General features: G+C 34.2%; 2 protein-coding genes across 3 annotated transcripts in view; one reads left to right on the forward strand and one right to left on the reverse strand.

The window, feature by feature from the left end:
- Window positions 1-55: 55 nt before the first annotated feature.
- IFT74 (intraflagellar transport 74) overlaps window positions 56-27,035 on the forward strand; it is a 35,542-nt gene continuing 8,562 nt past the window's right edge. Inside the window, exons 1-16 of one of the 2 annotated variants that reach the window (XM_072922248.1) lie at window positions 56-195; window positions 638-784; window positions 1,244-1,379; window positions 1,906-1,954; window positions 2,728-2,826; window positions 2,996-3,056; window positions 3,495-3,557; window positions 4,483-4,544; window positions 14,545-14,683; window positions 15,708-15,770; window positions 16,405-16,548; window positions 17,650-17,690; window positions 18,885-18,964; window positions 22,098-22,151; window positions 24,487-24,584; window positions 25,510-25,636. In XM_072922248.1, coding sequence (XP_072778349.1) covers window positions 662-784; window positions 1,244-1,379; window positions 1,906-1,954; window positions 2,728-2,826; window positions 2,996-3,056; window positions 3,495-3,557; window positions 4,483-4,544; window positions 14,545-14,683; window positions 15,708-15,770; window positions 16,405-16,548; window positions 17,650-17,690; window positions 18,885-18,964; window positions 22,098-22,151; window positions 24,487-24,584; window positions 25,510-25,636 — 1,339 coding nt within the window. In that variant the 5' untranslated portion in view covers window positions 56-195; window positions 638-661. The remainder of the gene's footprint in view (window positions 196-637; window positions 785-1,243; window positions 1,380-1,905; window positions 1,955-2,727; window positions 2,827-2,995; window positions 3,057-3,494; window positions 3,558-4,482; window positions 4,545-14,544; window positions 14,684-15,707; window positions 15,771-16,404; window positions 16,549-17,649; window positions 17,691-18,884; window positions 18,965-22,097; window positions 22,152-24,486; window positions 24,585-25,509; window positions 25,637-27,035) is intronic. The other variant, XM_072922249.1, reaches the window with a different exon arrangement.
- LRRC19 (leucine rich repeat containing 19) lies at window positions 5,661-13,651 on the reverse strand. Its single transcript, XM_072922259.1, is given in 8 exon segments — window positions 5,661-5,862; window positions 5,864-6,074; window positions 7,366-7,537; window positions 7,539-7,579; window positions 7,786-8,297; window positions 9,230-9,321; window positions 11,733-11,837; window positions 13,589-13,651. Coding segments are annotated over 8 exon segments (1,296 nt in total). The 3' UTR covers window positions 5,661-5,762.

Consider the following 27,035-nt stretch of genomic DNA (forward strand, 5'->3'; position numbering starts at 1 on the left):
GCTTCTTATCCCGGCAAGCACCGCGCTCTACGGAGGTGGTTGTGTCGCCCTTGTTCTCTCGCCAGGCCCCCTGGGAGTCGTAGTCTTTAGGGGGCACGGCAGGCCGGAGCGAGATTTGTGGCCCTCGCGATATCCGCGCCACTGGTTGCTGCGATACGGCGGCTGCCCGGGGACTGACGGTGGCTGAGGGGCACGGTGAGGGGACAGGGCCCGCTCGGGCGGTCGCGACACTGCCTCTTTGCTGCTGGGATAGTCTCCTTTGGAGGTGGCGAAAGCTGTAGGGGTTTGTCAGGAATAGCGCAGTTTGGGATTCCTGTAGTGACGGGTGATGGCTACAACCCTCTGTAGATAACCGGAATGAGTATTTGCACCAGTTGCTCTATTCCAGTTTGTTTCATTAAAGATTTGCATTCAGATACTGAAACAATAAATGTCACAAGAATAAGCTGAGAGCTCACTAAACACTGAAAAGAGACCGCTGCCTCACGTTACTCATGAACGTTAAGTGGTCCTTCCTGAACCCTGCCGCTGTCTCGTACTCCCGTAACATTCTAATAAGAGTTATGCTTTAAAGAGTCCGTTTCTCATATTTTTAAGGACCTTGTGCAAATCAAATGATGATTTATTTTCTTACCAGAGAGAAGTTAAAAAGGAAACAAATATGGCCAGCGGTAACAGACCACCCTCAGCTCGTTCTGCTTCAAGAGCAGGAATAGTACTGACCTCTTCATCGAGATCTGCCTCTTCATCAAGGACTCCATCAGCAGGCAGAATAGGAACAGCGGTATGTTAGAAAATATTAAAAATATATCATTAATTTTTATGTATTTAGATTTTATGTTGGGGTTTTTTTTTGCTAATATAATTTTTTTAGTGCCAGGACCAGAGTGAGGACAAGTTCTTTTTTAAGAAGAATTTAACACTTCAGTTTTGTATAAAGTTTTGCTAATCTTGTCTGGAGGAGATCAGGGACATCCAGCATCCAGAGTTCACCTGGGAGACCGAAATAGCATTAATGTTGCAGATAGATGGAACAATGAACAGCTGCTCAAAAGTAATCCCTTACCTTCTACAGCAGATGTTCATCTGAAGCATTGTCTCCCTGAAGAGATGTAAATGCTAAAAGATTCGTACAGAAAGAGTGTAGAGACTAACTGAAGTTTTTAACTGCTTTGGCAATTGCTTAAGGATAATAAAGTAATAGTTCAGACTTGGTAGATATTTCATTTGTGTTTTTTTATAGATACCTCCTAGTACAGCAAGACCTGGTTCTCGTAGTGGCTCTTTGACTCCTGGAGGAGTCTTATCATCTCAGATTAAAGTTGCAGACCGCCCAGTGACTCAACAGGGATTAAGTGGAATAAAAACTGCAATTAAAGGTATTTTATACTGAAAATAGCCCTCAAGATGTCTGCAAACATTTTGAAAGAATATTTAGGTTTTCAAGGAAAGCTTTTCATCATTGTATAAATTGCAGAGTGAAGCTGTCATTAAAAAGCAGAGCAAAAAGAAAGAGAAAATTAAAGCATCCCTCTTTCTGTCATTACTCTTGGTAGCCAAAGAATATAAGTATTTTTCTGTAACTGAGATGTCTTTCAAAATGATTCAAAATAATAGAACAAGGTTATTGTATCTTCTTCCATCACTACCAAATACTTAAGATACTCTATTACATAGTAGCTATTTGTATATTGTATTGGTAATGTTTATCTTCACAGCAGTGTAAAAATGTTCTTTTTTATTATTTTTTAGTTATTTTTAAAAATTAGATAATAACCATATAGGGACTCTAAAAGATATTAGTTGTACATTTTTTATGTAAATTTTGCAGATTGTTTTCCTAATTGATAGTTCATCTAAATAAGGGTTTTTTGAACAAAATATCATATCACTTTCTTTCATCAGGTTCTCAGAGACAAATCATGGATAAAACATACTACCTTGGCATGCTGAGGTATGTCTTACTAACATACATTTTATGGTCTGTTCCCTTTCAGACACAGAGGTGAAGCTTGACAATAGCATGCAATAAGTGGAGTTCACTTATAATGAGCTTTTATAGGTTGTTTTGCGTATAGCTCTCCTGTAGGAAGAAAGGAAGTAGAGTCCCTTGAGCTTTTGTTGTTAGGCTTGCTCTGTTAAATGCTTTCCCACAGCATTAGTAAGGGGAGGGTCAGTGATTCTGAGTTTCTATCTCCAATGTTTATTATGTCTGATAGCTCCATTTGTAACAAGTAGCATTGCAAAACAAAAATTTTTTATAGTACATTTCAGATGGTTTACTTGGATTATACATTCAGCAAACAATGACAAAGGCAAGACCTTGTGCAATCTATTGCATGCAGGATTTTACCAGTTGCTCATATTATACTTTTGAATAATTAGTCCTAAAATATGTCATTTTAAATATGGATAGTACCCACATTCTGTAAAATTACAGTTTTTGGGTTTTTTTATTTCTACATCTGTTTTACCAGCAGAGACAAAAAGCTAATTAAAACATTTTATTTCATACCAAGGTTTTCCAGCAACTACTTAGGATTTGATCTGATACAACCATTTTGCTTTTTTCTACACTTACCTCTTCCTAGAAATGCTGAGTTCAAACAAAGTGCAGTGTGAAAGATACTAATTGCAAATCTCCTTCATAAAATATATTTACTGTTTTAGCTGTGCTTTAGTTGGACATACAAATGTTAATTATTCTTTTTTCTTCATTTTTTTCAGAAGTAAAACAAATGAACTTACAACAGAAATTAACAAGCTGCAGGAAGAAGTAGAAATGTACAAGCAAGAGAAATCTGTCTATTTATCCTATGAAAAACGGTGAGATATATTGCAGTTAATGCAGTGCTAACTTTCTAAGTCACAAGACTATTTTCAAGTATTGGGCAGGCTTCAAGGAATCAGTGAATAGTTTTGGGTTTCTTTCATTGTTTTATTTTTAAATGTACAAATCTTTCCATTTAAGTTTGACCTTTTTTTTCATATTTAGGGCAGAAGCTTTAGCTGGTGAGATCAAAGATTTTCAAGATCAACTAGCAGACTACAACATGGTATGCTGCTGTCAAATTTTGATACTGAATGCTCCCATTTATTCTCTTGCTGATTTTGTACTGCTTTTGCTTTCTGAATCATTTTTTGACATTTCTGTGTGAAAAGTTACTGGTTAATACTCTATTAAGTTATTGGAAAGGAAAGAGATGGAAACAGGAAAACAAAAAGTGTTCTATACATTAGAAGAAGCATGTGTATATGGATTTAAGAAACTGGTGCTATGTAATATTTCAGTGCTTAGAACAGCTACATATAATGATATTTATTTCTAATAGTGACATGCAATCTATTCAGATTGCCAAACCATGTTTTTTCCAATTGCAATAACCAAATTTGTTGTTTTCATGAACCTTTTGTCTGGTTTTCTTTTTTTTGTTTTTTTTTTTTTTTTTAAGAAAAGGAGAGCAGTAACAGGTTGGAATTCTGTCTTGTTTCAGGTTGTGGCTATACTTAATACCGGTACAGATATGGCAGAAGTGATCCATTATTACAACAATAGGGTAAGAATTAAGATATTTGCTATGCTTTAACTGAAATAATGGGTTACTTTCTTGGTGCTTTGAATGTGTGACATATCTAAAAAAGCATAACACTGACTTAAAACTTAGCCTTTTTTTTCAGTTAAATTATTCATAATGTTGACAACATGTTAGCAGTAAGACAATTGCCTAAAGGCTTGTGTTAACAGCCCCATGATAGTTTTCTGTGATTTACATTTGAGAAGGGTGTTATCCCAACCCAAATATATTTTTTATTTTTGGGGGGCACACAACAGTAGTTTTAGGGAGGCCAATTTAAGCAGACTGTGCTGCCTTGTAAAGCTGCCTGGTCTTCTGGACATTAAGTTCTCTTTTGTCTTCAGCCTTTTAAATGTCTCCAGTATAAAAAATATTTAATTGGTCTCTGACATACCACCACAAAATCAAAGACTTTTGTTCTTTCTTTGCTTTCCTAATTTATTTTCTAATACAGCCTCTAAGTGTTAAGGCATGAATGGCATTATGCGTATTTTATTTCTTTTGATCAATTTGTCCATAAACAAAAGATACCAGTTTCAGTAAAGGTTGTTTTGGTAACTTGAAAGATAACCTGAATATTTCTTGGTCAAAACAACTCTTTTTTTTTGCTTGCATTTGATTGAATAATAAAGATGCAATGTCTGTGTAATAAAGAGAAGAATGCTTTTAATCCCATCTGTGTAGTTTTAAACAGTGTATTATTAAGTGTTTCAGGAATAGATCCCACAGAAATAGTAGATGAATCAATCTCTCTGGAAGTATTTAAAAGATGTGTACATGCTGTTGTGGTTTAATGGTGGACTTGTCAGTGCTAAGAGTTGGACTTGATGATCTTAAGAGGTGTTTTCCAACCTATATGATTCCATGGTTTATTACAAACTTGATTGTATTTAATTTTTTTTTTAAGTTAAAGGTTCAGAATGACCAAGACACTCAGACTATAGATAAAATTTTCACAGAAAGACAAGCGTAAGTACATTAAATGTATGTTTTTCATTTTTGAATAACTCAACTTCTCATAACTCAGCTTGGGAAAATTGAGGTATTACCTGTTACCCTAACAGTGCAATGCATATCACAAGTGATTCCTGAACAATTTCAAGATGATGCATTAGTGCCAGGTTGCAGTTGGAGTTCCTAGTGTTAAAGTCTACTTACTCTTCTGAAAATAATTACCATGCCATCCAGGAAGAGTTAGGTGGCAGTTAGAGACTCCTGTCATTTTGCAGTCTGCTGCAAGTTTTGGGAGTTTTGTTGTGGAGTAGCAGAGGGAAGAAAGCAAGCAGGAATCGGAACTATACCTTTGCCTGGTTAGTAACATAGGTTTGTGTAGAGGGAAAGATGAGGATGGTGAAATGGTAAGCCATGAGAATGGTGGTGAGAGGGTGAGTTTTTGAGGTAGTTAATTTTGACACAAGAGAGGTGCAGGAGAAAGCTGTATGATCTTTCTTGCTGCCAGTGAAAGCAGTCAGCAATGAGATTTTATGTATCAATAAGCACTCAAAAGCAACAAATTTACCAGTTAATAATGTCACATTGTATTAATACTGTAGTTTTCAACAGCTCACAAATGTGTCTGTTCCACCCTGAAAGCATTTGTAAGTGTTAAGAAAATATGAAGAGAAAATACTTGGTTCAGTAGCAATGCAGTAAGGGTAAGTTGTCATTGCACCGTAGACATTTTTGGGAATAAAATAGTTGGTCTTTCTTGCTCTGCTAATTTGGGTAAAAAAATACCTAAATGCTCCATTCTCTGATTGTGTTCGTTTTGCCTAATAGACTTCAGAGCTGTTAACAGCATTGGTTTGGAGCCAGCCCCAAATTTTCTCTTCTTGGCCTCTTCACAATGAAAGCATTAATGATTATGCCAACTTCATCTGCTACTCTGTTAATGTTAAAGAATATACAGTAAGCCCCTCAATATAAGTAGCCAAATACATTTTTATAAAAAGTGGATTATGAATATTTTTTACAGGTTTTGAAGTATTTGTTGTGCCAATAATACATGCATATGACCCCATTTTTTAACTTCATGATTGATGCAGCAAAATCCTGTTCAGGATTTGGCAAAATGAAATGAGGTAGACTGCATAACTTCATTCTGTATTGTATGTAATAAAGCATAACATTGAAGTAGAAATGTACTATGTTTTTGAAATGTCAGTTCAACATCTCTTGCTTAAGACATTAACACTCCTCATTTACATAAATATCTATGTATTTATCCTCAATAAATCCATCTTCTTCATCTCCATATGCATGAACTTTCTCAAATACTACAATGGGTTCCCAATATTGAAGGATAAGGACTCATATCAGCTGAGAACTCCTGTTCAAACATAACTGAGTCATTTTCTTCCAGACGACGGTGACGGTAGCTGATCAAGTAGTGATACCGTGATGGGCATTTTACAGCAGTTAGTATCAGGAATGTAGTGCCTAGGACAAACCCTAGGACACCTGCTAGGAAGGTCCAACTTTTGCCAACAAGTGGTAACTCTTCAAAAAAATAGGAAAAATAGAAGAGTAATCTTCATGAGGAATATTAGCAAGAACTCAAGTATGATTTTTTTCATACTTAAATTGAAAACTCGCAAAGTGAACATTGATAGGGGAATGACTGTGTCCAGAGCTTTGTTGTTGCTGTGTTGTTAGGGAGTCAGTAACATCACAGAGACTAATAATGTATGTGCATCTCATATTTCCTAGCAGTATAAATCTACCTTGCATACTTATAAAAAATAATTGTTTCAAAATCTATTTCAAAGACAAAGTTCTGGGGGCATATAAAAATAAAAAAATATATAATATTTTTCAAATTATTATATAATATAATCTATATAATATATATTATAACTTTCAAAATTATATAATAATTTTTAGCTTTAATATAAAAATATACATATATATAAATTTTTCCCCAAAAGTTAAATTCCAAGATTAGCCTTTGGAAAAAAAATAATTAGTAATTGGCTTCAAATTCTATTTCCTAGGCTTTACTTTTTTATATGGTGATAATGTCTGAACCCTAAAATATCATGCCATTTGTTTGACATATCCTTTCAGTTGTGCTTCATTAATAATAAAAATTTCAGTAAACTGTAGTTGCCAATAGTCTTTATCTAGAAGCTGGTTTTGTGTGTGGCCACTACCCTAAAATAAATTATAAGGTGGTACAGCTTAAGAAATGTGTCACAGTGGTAGCTTATAATTTGTGTATATAGATGATTATGTAGATAATTTTCCTGCTTTAGTCTGAAGGAAGAAATAAAGCATTTCAGGATGGAAGAGTTAACTGACATGTAAGATTGACATTGAAAGGTGAGGAGACTATCACTGAAATTTCAAGATAATGTGCAAAGGGCACATGCACATCCTTTATACTGAATACAGGACGGGAGTAAAATCTGTGAGTTCATGCTATCACATTTTAGGAAGACAACTACATCTAGAAAGCAGTTCTAGAAACTTGGAAAAAGCAATTTTTTTGAAAGTTGCTTCCCTATTTCTATTAGACAGAGATCTGGACAATTATCTGAATTTTAGGGCTTTGAAATTTCATCATAATTTTTTAGTTTCATTTGAGGGTTGTGGGGTTTATCTGTTTTGTACACTTACTCAGTAGACCTTAACATTCACTGCAATGTGCGTGACCAGGACATAGAAATATGCCTGCTCTGTAGCCGTGGCTTTTTTGGAAGAGTCCGAGTGTACTAGGAATCCAAAGCAGTATAAAGTCAGTGAATGGCAAATCAAACGGCTAATAAGCAGTGAAATATCTGTGTATTACCTGCGCGAGTTCCATTGTTTCCAGTGATGTTGTTTGGAGTCAGAGCTGTTAAGGCACTACTTCTAAGATTAACAGCAGTAGTGAAAGTTCCATTGTTTTCTAAAGGAATCTTTTCAATTTTGCAGTCAGCTGGTTGGATAGCTGCCATCTTGATGGAATGTACATGTAGTGTACATGGGGAATGGGAATGTACATGTAGTGTTGCTTTCATTTTCTGTGAATGTGAGCAGTAAAAAGGCTATGAGATGCTCGTAATTTTTTTGGCACTCTGAAAAAAAAAATCTCATGGATAACTATTGTAATACTGCATAATATGGGTAAATCAATGGTGGATTTTATCCACATCAGAAAAAAAATGCATCAAATAAAAGTTATTTGATGTAAAAAATATATTAAATGCTGCTCTTAACCAAAACTTACCCAATGTCACATTGGAGGCAGTTAGCCATATCTGTAAGTCAAGGAGGTCACAGGAGCAGATCCATGGGTTTCCAGCTAAAACAATTTTAATCAGTTTAAAAGATGATTTTGTATGAAAATATTTCAGAAAATTATACTGTACATTTAAAATAGTCAGACTTTCTAGAGAAGTAAATGTATCTGAATCCAGTTGAGCAATCATGTTATAGGATAGATTCAACACTGAGAGTTGATTTAATCCTGCAAATGCTGCTTTATGAACTATGCTAATAGAATTGTTGCTAATATCCAGAGTTATGAGACTTTTCAGATTGTAGAAGCTGTTATTGTTCAGTTCAGTAATGTTGTTTTCATTCAGATGAAGTTCAGTGAGGTTAATAAAACGTCCAAGAATCTCTTTGTCATGATCTTCTAAAGTGATTTTATTGTTTTTGAGGCTTAATTTAGTAATGTTTTGAAAAAGGTTGAGGGAGATATTAAAGAGGTTCTTTGCAGACTCCTCACAAGCAACGTGTTGAAAAAAGAGAATGACAACAATTGAGTACCATAGAAAAATCTACTAAAGACGGTGTCTCAGTGAGGACTCTTAAAGGCAAGAGAAAACTGTCTTCTATTTTTTAATGCTGTCACTTTAAAATAAAAGTTATATTGCTCTTCATTAAGTTTTATTTACATTTTTCTTAATAAACTCATGGTCTGGTGATGGAGTGACATGCATCCTCCTAGTGTCTGGAGACCTGATGTTCCAGAGGACTCAGTGCTGAGCCCTTAGATGCATGGGTTTTTATGTGATGGTCATCCAAAATGTAACCAGTTGGTCATACCATTTTGAAAGCAATATTTGGAATGTATTATTTGTTGGGTAAAAAAATTATTCCTTTCCTACATAATCTGGAAAGAAAGTGTCATAAAGCAAATTTATTCAAGACTGCAAATTAATTGAAATATACTTTCTAAAATGCATTTTTTAAAAACCATCTATGTTTACTCTTAATTTAAAATAACATCTTTAGAGCAGACCTTCAACTAAACATTTGTTTTATATATATATGTTATAACACTTAACTTCATTTTGGTTTTCTGTGTTAAAGTTTAGCATAGCTAGAGTCTTTTCTGATTTGAGTATTTTCTTTCAATACCTTGAATTTTTTTTTTTCTGAAAAGAATATATTTAGATATGTAAAGGAGCATTCCTGTTGTTTGGAAAAAATTGAGATACAAAATCATCTTAAATATGTTTTGATGTTATTCACCCACTTACAATGACTACCATGTGCTAATTGTCCATTACACAGAAAACCACTTGCATTTTTGTATTTCTTACTTGCATTTTTGTGTTTCTTTCATCAGGGCTTTTATGTTTAGGAAACAGTTTTTAAAATGCCTTCTGCTACAAATGTATCTTTCAAAAATAAGAGTAGTTCAGATCAATATAAAACTTACAGTTTGGGATGTAGTGTTGCAGTCAGCAGTGACTGGATTCAAAACCAGTGTTCCAGCCAAGATCACAAGCCAATAGAGTTTCATGTTTGGAGCCTAGTGAAAAAACAACACTTTTGCATATCAAAACCAGACTTACTGCTGTCTTCTGTAATGGTAGTTTAACAAATTAGTAGATATAGTTATTTCAATGATAGTTTAATAAATTTTGTTCTACAAAAATACTTTGTAATGTAAAATTAATTGAAAAAACAGGTTATCAGAATTAATGAATTCAGCTTTCACTTAATTGAGCCAGACCTAAAATCCAGTATACAGTCTGTATCAGCAAATAGAAAAGGGATTGATTAGACAAGTTAATAGAGAAAAGTATTATAAATGTATAAAACAAATAGGCAGCGCTGTATTCATTTTTATCCCTGTTAAAGCGGTTATGGGTACTGGAAGACTATGACTGGAGTAAATTGCAGAAAGTATTGATGCTTGCATGCTCTCCCCATACAATTTCTCTTGTTGCTCTGACAGAGGCAGAGTGATCTACTGGACAATTATTGGTTTGTCCAGTCAGATTTCTTTTATGTTCTTATTGAAGTTGCTAAGCATTTTTGTGAATATTTACTTAGAAGATAAATCTTTTAATCTCTTTCTTGTCCATAATATAACCTATAGCATTACAAACCTGCACTTGTCTGTTATGAAGATATAGTTGTTGCTCTGATCCTTGGCACTAAGTAAACATGGTTCAATCTCTAGTGGCAGAATTCTTGTACAGATTCAAGCCTTATTTTGTGAAAGTAAGGAAAGATCCAACAAATGGTATTTACTGTGATATTAACATCTCTCAACTAAATGGTCTTTCGGTCATTGCCTTTGAATCAGACACTGTTTATAGTATCTGTTTATTTTGAGCAGAAATGTTACACCATATCTGTGAGATGTTTAGTCCCTGTTTATGCCATTCATTATACTTGAGTGAAAAGGTAATGAACCTTTAATTTTTCCAGTTTTTCTTAAGCAGCTGAAAAGATAGGTGTCAAGTGAATCTTAGTATCTCCTTGCTAGATTTCTATTACTTGCAAAGTAATAGAAACCCAAAAGGTAAAGTGTGAGATACTTGTTTAAAGTGAGCTGTACACAGCATTCACTAAATTTAACAGAAAAGCATGGCAGAAATTACATGAGGAAGTTTAATTGCACAAACAATGCTAAATATAGGCAGCCTGACAGATTTACAAAACCTCCACCAGCCCTTAAAATGAGTGCTGGGAGGCCTTTGCTGATCATAATTAAATAAATGAGGTCATAGAACAAACTGATTAAGTTTATTGATAACTTCTATATATTTGCATGTCAGAGGATTGACCTCATTCACCTAAACTAAATCAGCCTGGAAATTTCCTAACTTTGTGGAAAGAAGAGGAAGATAAATGCTACTTACAATGCTCTGATCCATTGTGTATTTCTACTTCTGTCAGAAGCCTATACTGAATACAGAAGGAGTTCATAAACCTTTTGCCATTTAGCTATTATCGATGTCAGGGAGAAGGGGTGCTAGCAGCAGCAGCCCCTGTGGAATTATGTTCTGTATTAAGTTTTGCATTTGTCAGTGATGGTACTGGTGGCCTGCATGTTTTTTTAGCCAGTTTGTGTACTGTTAGTGGAAGACATGATGCACTTTGAGAACTCCCAAAATGACCATTTTAACATCTGGATCTTGTAGCGTATTTGTATTTTAAAGATACTGTTTTCTAGAAGTTCAGAAACAGAGCAGGTCTTAACCTGGCAATTTATAAATATAGATTAGTAGTATTATTGTCGTTTTCAGATTACAAGACAAGAGCTGCTGTAAATAGGATAGGAAAATATATTAAGTATTGGTTTTAATGTTAATCTGTAAGTTAATAACAACCAAGTTGAAAATTTAAGTTGTACATATGTCAAAGTCCAAAACATAACTCCTAGCTCTTACTTAAGTTCCTGTTGAAAGTGTAGGGATTTCTTACAGATGTGACTGCCTGCATTTTCTGTGGTGAACCTCTACAATCCGTAAAAGAAAAGGAAAGAATCTCTAATTTTAGTTGCAGTTTAGCATTTTACTAGAGCCAGATTTTACAAGCTACTGCTTAAACGAACTGCTTTGCAAAGAGACTTAGCCTGGCAATACACTGGCAATACATTTGTAGTACTTTGATATTTCCTTGTAATTAGAAGAGCTTTCTTTAAAATTTCCATCTCAGAACTTTGAAAATTATGTAATTTAAAAATAATGTAATTATTTTTCTTCTTCTGGGGAGGTAATTGTGTTTATAGAATTGGTCTGGTTTTCAGAGTTTGTTCCCCAGCTTTTTAATGGAGTAGAATTTACTTAACAACTCAGCATGTCCAAGGTTCATACTAATTCCTGAAATTTTAATGTACCTTGAGATGTGTTTGCTTCCAGTCTAGCAACAAAGTTACTGTAATAAATCTTCGCCTACATTTTGAGTTAGACTTGACAAGTGTCTTACCTTTCAATTGCTTCTGAGAGGAAGATTTTTCAGTGTAGATTTTTCAGTGTGCTGACAAGAAATAATATGGTGAAACAGGACTTTGTTTTTCTTTAACCTTTGTACCTGATAAACAACCAGGCAGTGTAAAAAAATAATAAACTAGAAAATCCTTGGCAAAAGATTGACTAAGTTGAGCAACTTCTTATAATCATCTTGGATTTAATTGGATCAATAGCCAATAGGAAAGTATAACTGTAGTATACTGAAGTGTCAAGTTCCAGATCATAGAGGAAGCAGTGAGTTTAAATACCACAGGAGATTTACAAGCAAGTTGAGTTATAATCAATTAAAGAAATATTGGAGACAGAAAAAGACTTGCATTTTTAATTTGATCATTCATCAAATGAAAAAAATGTCAAGATATTTGTATACCAAAGTAAAGCTTCGTAGTAGCTAGTTAACTCTGTCTTAATCCTTGTTTTTTGGAAATATCATTGTCAGAGGAGCTGCAGGGTCACACATAAAGCTCTTTATTTACAAAGGATTATGTGCACTGTAAGGGATGTCTGTAATTCGGGCTGTATTTCAGGAATAAGTTAAAAAAACCAATCATACTTTCTGTGGAAGGAAGGTCTATGTACAGACTGAAAAAAAGGGATTATATTGATATACAAGCACTGTTTCCTATAATTTTTTACTTGCATTAGTGCTCGTTCTGTCCAATACATACCACCAAACTACAGAACAGTTCATCTCCTTTCTGTCTCCATTCCACTCCAATATGTGGCTTTATAAATTGTTTTACTTCACTATGTCTTTGTTGTTATTGGCACTTTTGTTCTGTATAGTATCTCAAAACATTCTACAATTTTTCCAAGCCTCATCCCTGATTCAGCCTCATGCATAGTGTTCAAATTACTTCTGGTAATGAATTGTGTTTCTGTGACAGCCATTGCTGATTTTTTTTATTGTCTCTTGAAAAATCACTAAGTTGCAGCCTCCCCTCACAAGGTTTCTGCCAGAGAAGATGCATCACTGTAAGTCAGACAGTCTCAAGGACATGCTGGAATCATCTTGAAGTATTTAGCCAGAAGTCTATTTCATCTAAGAAGAGGAGAATTGCCTCATGTAAAGAGGCTACTCTATAATGTGTCCACACACTTTAAATAGGGGGGACTGAAAAAGTAGGTTTCTTTCCTTGTCGTTCTTTGAACACTTTAAATCTCAGGCAAAGATGAGAGAAATCCCATAGAGCTTGGAGACACGACTGCCCTCAAGTGTGGTATTGCTATACATGTGGCAAACTGTATTCTCACTCTTTTGAAGGTTCCAATGATCTCCAGGAAAGCCACTGTGTTTGTATTTAAATACAAGCTCCCTCTAAGCCACGCTACAGTGTCTCTAGGCGACTTATATCTGGAGTGGAGATTTCTTCTGAAAATCAGCACCCTTAGCACTTTGTTGAATTTTTTACTGCACTTTCTCAATTTTCTTTCTTCCCTGTCTGTAGTTGGGCTTGATTTGAGAGAAACCATCACTGCTGAGACCTTGCAACAGCTTTCCTAGGTCCACCCTGAGGCATGAGGATCACTCAATAAGCAAGTAACATGAAAGCTCCCTGACATCTCCTGGCTCCATGCCTTCCAAAAGATCTTGGATCAAACTACTCTTGTACCTTAAAAAATAGCTCCTTTCCGCTACCACATGTAACATAATTAACCATTTATAAACTGGTGCTTATGTAGTGAGGGCCTCATATCTGGACTGGGTCTGAATAAATTAGTTTTAGTCTCAAGAGGGTATTAAATTTAATGTCACTTTACAACCATCCAGTATTTCTTATGCAGTCCCAGTGCACTCCAAATTTGCCATACTAAGGGGAGATCATGATTTTCATTTGTTTCATCATCATCAGGTCCTAAGCATTTTTGCGGCATGGCCTGCTAACCTGACAGAATTGCTACACAATGTCCTCAGTTTCCTGGAGATTATGGATCTTTCTTGGAAGCTAGTTGGAAGTGGTTACACTTTTGAAACTCTTTTGAGAATCCTTGTAAGTGATGAATACTGTGGAGAAAGGCTGAGAGATTGTTTAATCCCCCGAAGAGAAGGCATAGTGGATATTTTATTGAAGTAAATACCTGATGGGCAGGGGTTGAGAAAATGGAGCTGCTCTCAGTGATGCCTAAGGGCAGGACAATGATCACATATTGGAGAACAGGAAAGTTCCTTTAAATCAGGAAAAATTATTCTGTTTATAAGAGTGAACAAACATCAGATCATTGCTTAAACACATGGTTTATCCATCCTTCAGGATACTGAAAACCTGCAAGACACTGACAGCCTGCTCTAGCTGACACTGCTTCAAGTAGTGCACAGGTTGGACCAGACAACCTTCAGAAGTCCATTTCGATATCAACTCTACTCTGCTTCTACAGTATTTTCATTATTTCCTTACCTTGAAATTTGAATATCAGCTTCCTTATTTCAAACTGCTTGTTGTTACTCCAGAAATTCACTGATTTGAGAGGTAATACCATACTTTTGCCAGTGTTGAGACCAATGCAGATAGACAGTGTGGGAATGTTGGAAAATACCATATGGGAATTATAAAGGCAGAGAATTCTTCATCTTTTCTACATTTTGTGAATGGATAGCTAATTCAGCTCCAAGAGGATTAGATACAAGTTGGTAATGCCCTTTCATAGCATCTAGGCTTTTTGTGTTACATTGAGCACTTCAGGGAGGCTGAAGGAATACTGGAGTTTGAAATGTGTGCTTATAATATATATTTATCAGTAAAAGTTATAAAAACGTTATATGTTTGCAGCACAGAAAAGTTAATTCAAGCTGTAAAAGAAGATATCGAATGTGAAAAGGTTGTGGCAGATGACATAATGAAAGACATGTCACAGGAAAATCAAGCTAAATATCTGGAGATAAAAGCTGCTAATGAGAAACTCTTCCAGGTTGGCTTGTTCCATTATGCTTACCTAAAATATTTCTTAAACTGGCTTCTTGGTGTTTAGATAGAATTTAAATACTAAAGAACTTGACAACAGACTAATACAATAAAAAAGCTTGCTGGTATCTTAATCAGTTGTAGAGGTACCTGAAAATAGAGCAATTGACTAAGACCAAATACTATGACTTCTTATATTTAATACTTTAAAAAGAAATAATGTTCACAATTTTCTGTTTGAATTTAGGGTTTGACATGCAGTTTTTAAAAGCCACTGCAATACGTAGCTGTTTCATCATATAAAAAGCAAGCAAAAAGGAAAAATAACCCCAGCAATTTTTATAGTTCACTTGAGTATAAAGTTTTCTTCTTGTGTACAAAAGTGAATCTAACTTGCTTTTTCTATTATTATTATTATTTTTATTTTTATGCCTGAATGTATCATAAAAAATGAACCGAGCTGTATAAAATGTTTGTTACTTCACTAATCCTTATGTTAACAACAGGAGTAACACTTCTAGGCTCTCTGGGATGATCTAATTCAAACCATACTGTCTTGAAAGTTCCTCTGTATTGTCTGTACAGAGATAAGTTCTGTCTTTCCCATCTGTCTTGAAATGAGCTGAATCAGTAGTCAGGGCTTACCTATATCTTTCTGGACTGTGAAGAAACTGTCATGACTGGTTCAGATTTTAAAATTTGACTCTAAAGTCCTGAAGTACAGGTAAGTTCTACCGATGGTACCGATCAAAAAAACAATTAGTAGAAAAAGAGGAAACAATTTTTTGGTAGTAGCCCAACTGCAAATAACAATGATAAGAGTAATGGAAAAGTTGGATGCTGAAAGCAAGTGTTTACTATGTCTGAGTTATGTGAAGGAGCTGGACAGTCTTGTCTTTTGAAATTTTAAGACAAATTTTTAAGAGCAGCAAAGGGACAGTTTACAGCATTTGGTATATACTAAGGTTTAGAGCAAAAAGGTAGTTAAGTAGTAATTTTTATCTGAATTTTGCATTTTGCTTCCTTTTTAGGAATTGGTTGCTCAGCAGCAGGAATTGGATGCACTAAATGTAAAGGAAGAGAGTCTAAGGGCTGTATGTATGATAACAAGCGGTCTCTATACTAACCTTCCCTGAATGCTAGTATATAGAATAACACAGTTGAAAAAATACCTATAATTTCTTTTCCTTAAATTTTCAGATACTGTAGGCTCATGCTCTAGTATGGGAAGGCATATCTGCCTCTCTGGTTTCCACTAATAATTTCTAATCAGTTTTGGGTAAAAATATCTTATTGAAGGGATTTTTTTTCATATTGGGTCTTTCGTGAATAAAAGGATCTATGAGCTGAAGCATATAGTTAGAAAGTATAATTTTCAAATATTGCTAGATATTTTTCAGTCCTTTTGAATGTTGTACATAGTTTGAAATCCCCTAGAAACTGTGAAGTAATAAATCTCCTCAGAAAATTGGCCCAAGGAAGAACTTTTAAATCAAGAAGTAACTGATTGGGATGTTCTATTCCAGAAAATGCAATATTGACAACAGAGATTAAAAATTTTACTTTTTATGAAGTCCTTTATAAAGTGCTTTATACTGTCTCTGTGCTTTTTGAAAAAATAAGCTTGACTTGCAATGTATAGGTAAGTGTTGCTTAACTAAAGCATGATTGCCACAATGCTCTCTTCCCATCTGAAAACAGCTAGTAGGTGTTTGCTCTTCCCAACAGGAAATAGCACACTCCGGGGTGAAATGGAAAGCTGTGCAGTTGCATGAAAAGCTCCATGAACTGAAGGAACATCGAGATCGGATGATTGCTGAGGATAAGAACAAGGAATCTCCACAGGAGGAAAGAGAGAGATTACTAAAGCAGGCAAGAATAGAAAATGTTGTTACATAAAAGATTCTCCAAGTCAGTATTATTAGGGGTGATAATACTTGAAAATACATAGGTTTGAACTTTGCCTTTATTTGTGCTCTAGGCAGTGCAAATAATCTGACATTAAAAATAGTTAACAAATTGAGAAGTTGGGATATTTCAGGTTCAGCCAACACCTGGAAACCTATTGTAGTGGGTTCAGAGGAGGGCTGTGAAGATAATCCCAGGATCCCAGGTCTGGAGCACCTCTTCTATGAAGAGGAGATAGTTGGAGCTGTTCATCCTGCAGAAGAGAATGCTCTGAATAGACCCTATAGCAAAGTCCAGTACCTAAAGAGGGTTTATAAAAAGTGGGGGAGGACTTTTACACAGGCAGAAAATCATAGGATGAGGGAAACTCTTTTGAACTAAAAGACAGAAGATTTAGGCTAGATGTTATGAAGAAATTATTTACTGTGAGGGTGGTGAGGCACTGGAACATGTGAATGCCCCATCCCTGGAAGTGCTCAATGCCAGGTTGGATGGGGGCCCTAAGCAACCTGATCGAGTGGATGGTATCCCTGCCTGTGGCAGGGCTGGGGAGTAGGGGGAAGGCTGAGTTGGAAACAGATTATCTTTAAAGTCCCTTCTAACCCAAACCATTCTATTATTTTAAGAAAACAGTGAGGTTTTCAGCTGGTTCTCTTGCTCCTATTCACGAGACGTGTTAGTTGGGAAAACTGATCCTGTTGAACAGCTCTTGTAACTTAAATCAGGAGAGTACCCTTGTGAGGTACTGAACAGGTATACTAGTCCAGGAGTAATTGGATCAGTTTACAATGGCCTATACTGTAACTAGACATTTATACTTTATAGATTATTGGTCTGAATGACCAATGGTTAAGTGTATTTGATTTTTAAAATATGATTTTTAAACATTTGGAAGACATAAAGGCTAAATCATCACTTTTTGTTGGACTATGTAATAAATTTGTGATTTCAAATGCTAAGTTTCTATTCCCTGTATTTTGAATTCGGGTTTTTTTTTTTATAGTTTTCCTTTTTTTCATTTGTAGATTTAATTTTGTATGTTAAAGTTGTTGAACTTTTTTATAGGTTAAAGATGATAGTCAAAAAATTGCAAGCATGGAAAGACAGTGAGTAACCCTGTTATACTGTTGCTGTAAATTATATGTACATCCTAAAGACACATGGCTGTGTTCCTTCACAAAGTCTATTTCTATAGACTTTTAGAACATCACCACATCTTCAAACCTATACTAGTCTTAAAGTTCCATAGAATATGTTCTTCTATTTCAGGTAAACAAGTTTTATAGTGCTAAGACATTTAGATCTGCATAATTATAAGATACTTTCATCCCTTAGGAACACACCTTGAGAATATAAATTCATAATAGCACTGACTTAAACTTGTTTAAGATTGAAGAAGATACTTATTTGTAAGAGCTACTTCTCTGAGACAGCTAGGAAATTGAACTGTCATTACACTGCAGTCACAGATTTAAGTTTGTTTCTATGTTCTTAAAACCTAAGAGTTAGAAAAGTTCGATTTTAAAGAGTAGAAGGGCATTGCTTCTTGATTCTTAGGTAGTGGGCCTTTCCAAAGACTGGCCAGAAAGTCAAGTAAATTTTATCATAAATAGTAATGTATTGAGGGGGAGATAAACCAGTGCAGTATTTTCTGGTTTTGAGCCTTTTGATTTATCTTTCTTGAAAGAAAAACTGAGATAATTCATAAATTCTCTTAGAAACAATATTAAATTCTTCTAAGATGTATTCCCAACTATAATTATTGGTTAATTTTTAATGCATTTTAATTGGATAATAAGTTTTTTAACAGAATTTTAAAATAAATAACGATAACAAATAATTATATTTGAGATTTTATGTGTTAAAGGTGGTTTCATTTCACACTTTGATTGATTATGTAGCAGAGTGATTTGTTTGGAGATTTCTTAGTGGATTTTACAGAATACAGTTTAAGGAATACAGTTATTGCAGTTTAACAATTACGTTGTACCTCTTCAAAGCTGAATAGCAACCAGCAGAGGGACTAATTGAGTAAGTTAAGATATACTGATGACTCAACAAAAATTGGCTTTTGTTGAGGAAAATTGTTTTTTGTTGAGGCAGAATTTCTATTTAATAAACAGAGGACTAAGTGACAGATGATTTACATATACCTTTTATAATAACAAGAATCATCCTGATATTCTTTTGGTTTTGATAAATTTATAATTTCTATTTTTACGTGTGACTTTTCAATTTTGTCTAAAGTTAAGTATTTTACAACACAGTTTTAACCTTGATTTTCATTATCTATTTGTTAGGTTGGCAGAAGTAAAAGAAAAAATAGATTATTTTAAAAAGGTCATTCAACGACTTGATATGGACCTGGAGAACCATCGAGGTAATATGATTAGAGTTGTAGCAGACTATGCAGAGCTGCGTCTGTTTATTCTATAACAAACTCTTATACCTAGGAGTTGCCTAAAACTTTGAGGTTTATGCAGTAAGTCAAATACTCATCAGCATGAGAAGTTCTGTGCCTACAGATACAGCCTTTTCTTTTCAGACATAACAAATGGGAAATACCCACCTTTAGTGATACATTCAACAAGTTCATATTGAAAATTACCATATAAAACAGTAGGACAGCTGTCTGGTTTTCTGTCAAATTTTATTTTTAGTATTGTTTGGGAAATAGAAGTTTATCTTGCTGGAAGCACTGCAGTCCAAACTCATATTTAGAAATGCTTTCATTAATTTTACCTTTTACATTATCTGTTACACTGTCAGCAAATGTGGAATTGAGGATATTTAACAGCAATGTGTGAAGCATACTGAGTTCAGTATTATTTTTATCTGTCTTTGAAACTTCTTGGGTTGATCTTGGCAAGAAGAGGTTGTAAGCTGCCCAGTAATAGCCTTAGCTTATACTGACCTCCAGCAAATACGTGCTGCTAGTGCTTGGGCTAGGTTTGTTTGGAATTTTCCTAGCACTGGAAGTTATGGTTCTGTGGTTACTGGGTCTTCTGGAGGATGTAACTTCAGCATAAGGACAGGCCCCTAAAAGCTGTAAAAGGTTCTACATAAAATGAAGATCCATGCAATGGAAAACCTTATTTTGATTCTAAGAAATCTTGTTCAGATAGGAATTACATAAATATATGCCTGCATTCTGAAAGTCTTTATAACAAATTATTTAACTTCTGTAGGATTAAGGAATTGATGTCCATCTTACTTTATGCCTTTTCTTGTGCAATCAATGTAAAATCTAGCTGTAAATTTCTTCCAGGTAAATAAATATCTAAAAATCTGCCTCTAAACAGATGTTTCAGACATCTGTTTATCATCTGTTGCATGACAAAATATTCCATATTTCTACAAATACTTCACTTTTTTTTTTGCAAATTTATTAAGACTGCTTTATTAGCTTTGTGTTTCCAGACAGTATCATTGCAAACTTTACTGTTCTTTAATTTTTCTTTTTTGTTTGGCTTGCAACCATTTTTTTTATTTTAACATTGGAGAAATACAGAAGGTAAGAAGCGAGTTGCTTTTCACGCTTTATAGTTCAGTGCATACCCAAAATCATTTATTGGTGGACTGTGTCTTTCACTGTTTTAGTAAAATAAATCTGTTAAAGAAGAGTTTGAAGCATATGTAGGGGAAAGCACATGCTCTTTGTCAGCATATCAGAACCAATCAGAGTATTCAGAATCAAGTGGTATAATGCAGAGGGAATTATACCTCTCTGTGTAACACAGAGGGACTGAAGATATTAATAAAGAATAGCTTTAAGACACAGAAATGTAAACTCCCAGTGCTACCTTCCCTAGTGAATGGAGAGAAATCACAGAGGGCCATTCATGCTTCTGCTCTAAATCAGCATCTTAGTGTGTCCTTGAAATTCCTCTGCTCTCTGCCTCCCCAGTGACTTTTCTTCTGGATCAGTATTTAAACGTTATTATATAGCATTCCCAAAATTCAGCTCTAAAGTTTTTTATGTAAATAGCAGGTGAAGTGGCCAGTAAACAAAATAGACATTTTAACTAAGTATTATTTAATATTTTAGGATAAATATTTCTGTGATAGAAATATTTCTGAGCAAATATTTTAGCAAATAGACTAAACATATGATGTTGAAATAACTATTTTTAGGTTTTGCCTGAAAAAATCTAAATAAGTAAATAATTCACCCACTTATTACATGGCCTATATACTAGCAGTAAACTTTAATGATTAGTCAAAGTCAGCATTAACTCATAATTCAACAGATTTAACCCTTCATACATTGAGGGCGAGGTTAAGATACGTGTGTATTAATGACATATTTAAAAGAAAACTTACTGAAAACATATTTCAAAGTTGCGATCTTAAAATATTTTTTTCATTAAACACTTGACAGATCTTGTTAGTCTGTTTCATAGCTCACCATTACTAGAATTTTTAAGAGTAGAGCAGGCTAAGTCACTAACTATTTTGCAGGAGCCTTGCGTTGCAAAATGAAAGAGAGAGTACAGCAAGGAACAAAGCACAGCTGTAAGGAAGCTGAATCAGAATCAAAGTCCCTTATGGCCCCTCAGGTTTTCTTACTGTTTGTATATACCAGATATAAAAGGAAAGCATGGGGGTGCACAAATAAAAAAGTCCTAGAGAAATTTGCTTGCTCAGTTTTATCTGTACTATTTGATTCTTTTACTTTGTATCCTTTAAAATAAATAATCATGTTAAAAAGTAAAACAGACTCAATTAAAATTTAGATGTTTGAACCTTAAAATTATTTCTAGGAAATGAATTGTCTCATCTTCTTGTGACAGATACATCAGGTGTCCAACTTTACTAATACATATAAATTATAAGTTAATTATGATCGGTAGTTGAATTTAAAAATAGGTGAATATGAATGTTATTCCTTACTTCAATACTAGTATATTGAAGGTGTATGGAAATGTTTCCAACTTAATTGTAGAAAGTTTTCTGTGCATTTTATTTTCCTAGACCATTGCTTGTACAATTCTCCTGTTATTTTCCTGAGATTATCACTTGCAAGCTGCATATCCTTATGAAAGTCCATTCTAATAGGTGAAAGTACATTTGAAGTGGCTTATATATTCAACAGGGCTGCAGAAAGTTTTAACTAATCATAGTGCCCTAATACAAAGAAGCATTTGTACTCTATTGCTGAAATTCACTTGACTTCAGAAAAACCCTGTGAACTTCCTTTGTCCAAACCAAGTATTTCTCTCACTCTTGTCAATCAGAAGTTGTAACCCTGAAAGGTTGTCAAAATTGCATTGAGGCTCATTTATTACATGATCTTATTTTTTAATACAAAGATGTATATGATATAGTTAGTTGAACTGACAAATTAAATGTATATGATATAGTAAGTTGAACTGACAAATTAAATGAAGCAGGATGAATCTTCTAATTCCTAGGCATGTATAAATTTTATTTTTGAAACAGACATTTTGCCTTCCTGAAGGAATCCAGGCCTGAGACAATATAAAGTTAAATTAATGTTACATCTCTTGTAGGGGGAGAAAATTGGAAATACAAGGAGTTGAAGAAGAGGGAAGAAAGCATGGACAGTAAGTTGTCTAATTTTATTTAGCCTAATAACATATATATATATAAATATTATTAATCCTATTTACACTAAATCACAGGTTTTGTTTTACTATTAAAAAAGATAATTTATAGCTGCAAAGAATTGATGTGCTGATCTTTGCATAACGTTCTGTGGTCTTGTTCTGCAGACAAAATAATTGATATCTTACAGGACAGTCACAAATATTCAGAGTGTCTTTCAAGGCTTTTCATCAGCCATTAAATGTCTTAGGAGCACAACTTTATTTTATGAAGCAAAGCTATAATTAGTGGATTGAGTGATTAAAAGCAGAGCATCAACATGGAAGACTGTAGATATAATGTAATACTTTCAAATTAGGGCTTCTCTATTTACTCAAGATGAATGTTGCTAAAACCTTGTTACCTGTCAAAATTTTTAATGTTCTAGAGACTTTAGTAGCAGCTAACAGAGGATGAAAACAACTGACTTTAAGTATACCTTATTCCTTGTATACTGTAGGAGACAGCTTACAAAAAAGTTGGTGTGTTACTCAGCAAAAGGGAAAATGGTCAGTAAACATGCCATGGAGGTTCAAGGGATATACCTTTTTTAAAGGGTACTTTTTTAAGTGTTGCATAAAGATGAATAAAAACCACAGTGAGTTCCTGTGTTTTCAAATTGCCAGGTTTCCTGAGAAGCAAAGAGACCAAAGCTCCCTTGATCTGAATTTTCCATATTATTACAGATGGTCTCTCCAAGGCTTGACTTTTTGGGTTTTGGTTCTGCTTCTACTCTTCATTAAAGGTTATTGCTAAAGTTACAGACCAGATAGTGATTTGGGGGACCAGAGACCTGAGAGATTTGGGAAAACATGCCAAGAGTCTTAAGGATGGGGAAACAGCAAATATGGTGCCTATGTAGAGGAAGATGGGACAGGGAAATACAGGCCAGTCAGACTAGTATCAGTTTCCAGAAATAATTTGGGAAAACTATGCAAGCTTACAATATGTAAATGTTACAGGAATGGGAATATGAATAACACTAGTATTGATTTGTCAAGTACAAACAACTGTTTTTCCTTCTTTTGTGTCAGAAAAATACTGCAGAAAAAGGAAGGTGTAGCAGATTATGTGTACTTTAATTTCAATACAACTTCTGCTGTCTTGTGTTTTTAGAAGCAAGCTAGGCAGATGTTGTCCATTATTAACCTATATTGTGAATTACGTTAAAAAAATCATTAATTTTGAAAGATTCAGTGCCAAAATGAAAGGATGTATTCCGTGGGATTTTGCAGATAATTTGTCAGCTATTCAGGTTAGTCAGTATTTTCTTAGTAAGTTGGATGATGGGAGAGAGCATCTGACAGAACAGTTACAAAAATGGTGCCTCAGAAAAGCTGAAATCATGTTGGAGGATGTGGTTAGAATTTAGTATACATCTATTATGTTAGAAATCAATTACAAAAAAGTTTGGAAAGGACTAGGTGTAAGTTTCTACACTTGGATAATCAACAGCGAAAATGCAGAGTAGGGAGGATTCATTAGGTACAGCTCTGTGTTATGGCTCAGAGAGGGAAAGACAAAGTGAACATGGCTGAGCAGTATCAAACTAACAAGGAAAATACCACAACAGCAGGTGTACCTTGGAGTGTAATTTTTTAGACATCTGAAGTAATCTTTTTCCTTGTGCATCAAAATTCTTCAGATGGGAGTTCTGCACATAAAGAAGGGGGGCTGTCAGTCCTGAAGAAAATTGATGGGAGTATGCAGAAAGCATGACCTCCAAGGAGATATAAAAATAATTTCTTTTATTTTAGAAAATTTATAACCGTTATCAAATGTGTAAAAAGGCTGTTCCACATAATAAAGAAACAATTTATTTCTACATATATGTAGAGTATGGACAAGGAGTAACATACCACTAGGTGCAGAAAGATTTCAGATTGGATATTAGTAAAAACTTCCCAACAATATAATTTACCAAGCATTGAAACAGATTGTCCAGGAGAACTGTAGGGTATCCATCTGGAGTTCTGTGTGTGAAGAATATAGACAAACATCTGGATTACTGATGTAGAGCTGGTTTTATCCTGGAGCAAGTGAATTAATTTGATAAGCTCTTGCACTCTCTTGCATTCAAGAGCTTTTATGAATCTGTGAAATACACAGCATGCAAATGAAACAAGGTCAATAAGGTGACAAGTTTCAAGGTCTTTACCACCTGTCTTTTAAAAAAAGAATTAAAGTAACCTATCTGAAACTGTAGTGCTTCCAATTTAATACAAAGTTTTGACTGGAAACAACATTGCAACCATTAAAGTAAGAGCTTTCTTTTTCCTGTTTGTATATCTCTAGATTTTCTAGCGACTTTTGAAGATGTGAAGAGTCAGGTATTGGAGCGAAAGGCCAAAATAGAAGCCAGCATTGTTGCACTCCTGGAGTACTTGAGCAGGGTAAGCATGTGGCATTTCCATCCTCCTTTGGCAAGCTAGGACTTTAGACACGCGGAACAGGAGAGTGGCTGGATAAAGAAAGATGGTGGATTTTATATATTTGTATTTATCTACATAATAGTCTCTTAAACTGATTAAACATTAAACCATGTACAGCTGTAGTTAAAACAAGGATTTGTTTAATTTCTCTTTTTCTCGGGAAGAGTTTTGAACAGTGCGATTTTGTAACTAGAACAAAGGAATACTTTCATAATTTCTTTAACTCTTCATCTCTGCTATAACTAACATTAGTAACTATAAACATTTCAAATACTGCAAATAAAACTACTGCAATATTTTGTTTATCCAAAGTTTACAAATCTCAGTTCATGGGTATTCTGTCACTAGTGTTCCTGAACTAAAAATGTTTCAGTTGTCCCTCTGATCTACTAAAACTATGTCTGAAGTACCCTGATGTACGATATTTAATGTAAATGTTATAAATCAATAATAGTTCAGAAACTATTCCCATTTCCAGTCTGGCATTTTTTTTGCTTTCCAGACTTGTATTCTTTTTAATGTTTTTGGCTCCCATGGATTTTTTATATTATAGAAAACTTTCATCTGGGAAATATTTTGATTCTATGATTATTTTAATTGTCTCTTACCTCTTTCAATATAGTATACCATAAGGTATATTTTAGCCACTGTTACTTACTTTGCAACAGACTTATATGGCAGCACAGTTTATACTTGCTGCATTTTTATTTCATCTGTGCTGGCCTGTCAATTCATCTTTTATCAGAAGTTGGCAGAATGCAAGTCATTCACATTTAAGACACTCAAATAACACAGTGTCATAGGACAGGAGAGTTTCTTACTTGTCCAGTTACCAGTTGTTGCTTCAAAAATACAGCATGTTCTTATTGTTGTTGGTAACACACAGAATCTGAATCATATGAAACAAATTTCATCTGTTACTAATCAAGAGCTGAAGATTATGCAGGAAGACCTCACTTTCAAATCAAACGAAATGCAGAAATCACAGAGCACTGCTAAGAATCTGATTACAGGTGAGATCAGCAGCGGATTTTCTAATTAATTCCTTAAAATAATAAAGACTATCTGCATTGTTACACTGGTATCATGTAGAAGATTTCCAAATATTAGCTATCAAGTGATCTCCAAATATTAAAATAGAGTGGTAAGTTCACAAGTTTAAATGCTTGTCGGTGACAAGTTATTTATTTTCATAAAATTTTCTCTATTTGGTTTTTTATTTATTTATATATATTATATATTAACTATTGTGTACTATGTATTTATAATAGGTATGTATGCTTATTTATATTTTCCTTATTATTATCACTAAATTATCAGCTTCCTAGCACAGATATATGTTTAACAAGTGTATTTCAATACAAGGGTTGAATTGAGCTAGAATTTGATTTTACTAATACTTACCTCAAAATAAGATCTGTCATGATCTTGATAGAGTGTTTAATAAACTGAAACAGAGTGCTGCATAGTTATCTAATGATGTATTTGTAAATGTAGTTCTTAGTATCACTTACTTATGGTTTATGCTTTTCCAAAAGATGTGTACCACAATTAACTGACAACAGTGAATAGCTCTCAAATCCTGAGGCTTCGGTTCTGCAGATTGAATACTCATTTTGACTTTATTTCCTAAATATTCCAATACTTATTAGCCTCTTGAGGATGTTCTCTGTAATTTCAAAAAGGAGGCAGTAGTTTTCTTTCATTCCCGCAAGAAGTATCTCTTTAGTTCATTATTTGCACTGTTTATGGTAGAATTGTCCTCACAATTCTGTGTCTTTGCCAATATCATTATTGGTTCAGCAGCCCTTTCCTTGTTTGTTTGGCTGAAAGGAAGGGGCAGGAATTAAGAATGATAAATCATTTTCTTAGAAGGTTGTTCCATGTTGTACTTCATAGTAATTTTCAAAATAGGAGCCAGTATTATGACTTCAAAGTAGTTATGAGGAAATGAGATGTTTGGCACAAAATGTTAGAGAAATTGATTTTCTGTTGTGTGATTTACCATTCATGTTTGCTTATCTGCAAATACTCATTTTGCAATTGTAGTGTAGTTTAAATTTCTGGGCCTGATATTAAAAGTTCAAATATGACTTTTTGTTCTTCCATATAATTTCTGACTATTTTACAATATAAGGATGTTTTGGAAGCATGTAGAACTATGGAGGCATTATTGAAAGAAAAATTTCTTTCTCTGTAAGGGAAGAGGAGGAAGTTATAGTACATAATTTTCAGCAGGCAGTTTTAAGTTATTCCTAAGTAAATGTCTGACAGCTGGGATTCACAGATAGTGAAACAAGATTATTTCAAATACAGTTTGCACAGTTGAAGTTCCTTCTAATCTTTGAATCATACAACAGTCATCTTCAGGATTCTTTTGTTATTATTAAAATCTTAATTTCCATATTTTCT

This window comes from Taeniopygia guttata, chromosome Z, assembly GCF_048771995.1.
Source record: "Taeniopygia guttata chromosome Z, bTaeGut7.mat, whole genome shotgun sequence".
In the NCBI taxonomy this organism is placed as follows: Eukaryota; Metazoa; Chordata; class Aves; order Passeriformes; family Estrildidae; genus Taeniopygia; species Taeniopygia guttata.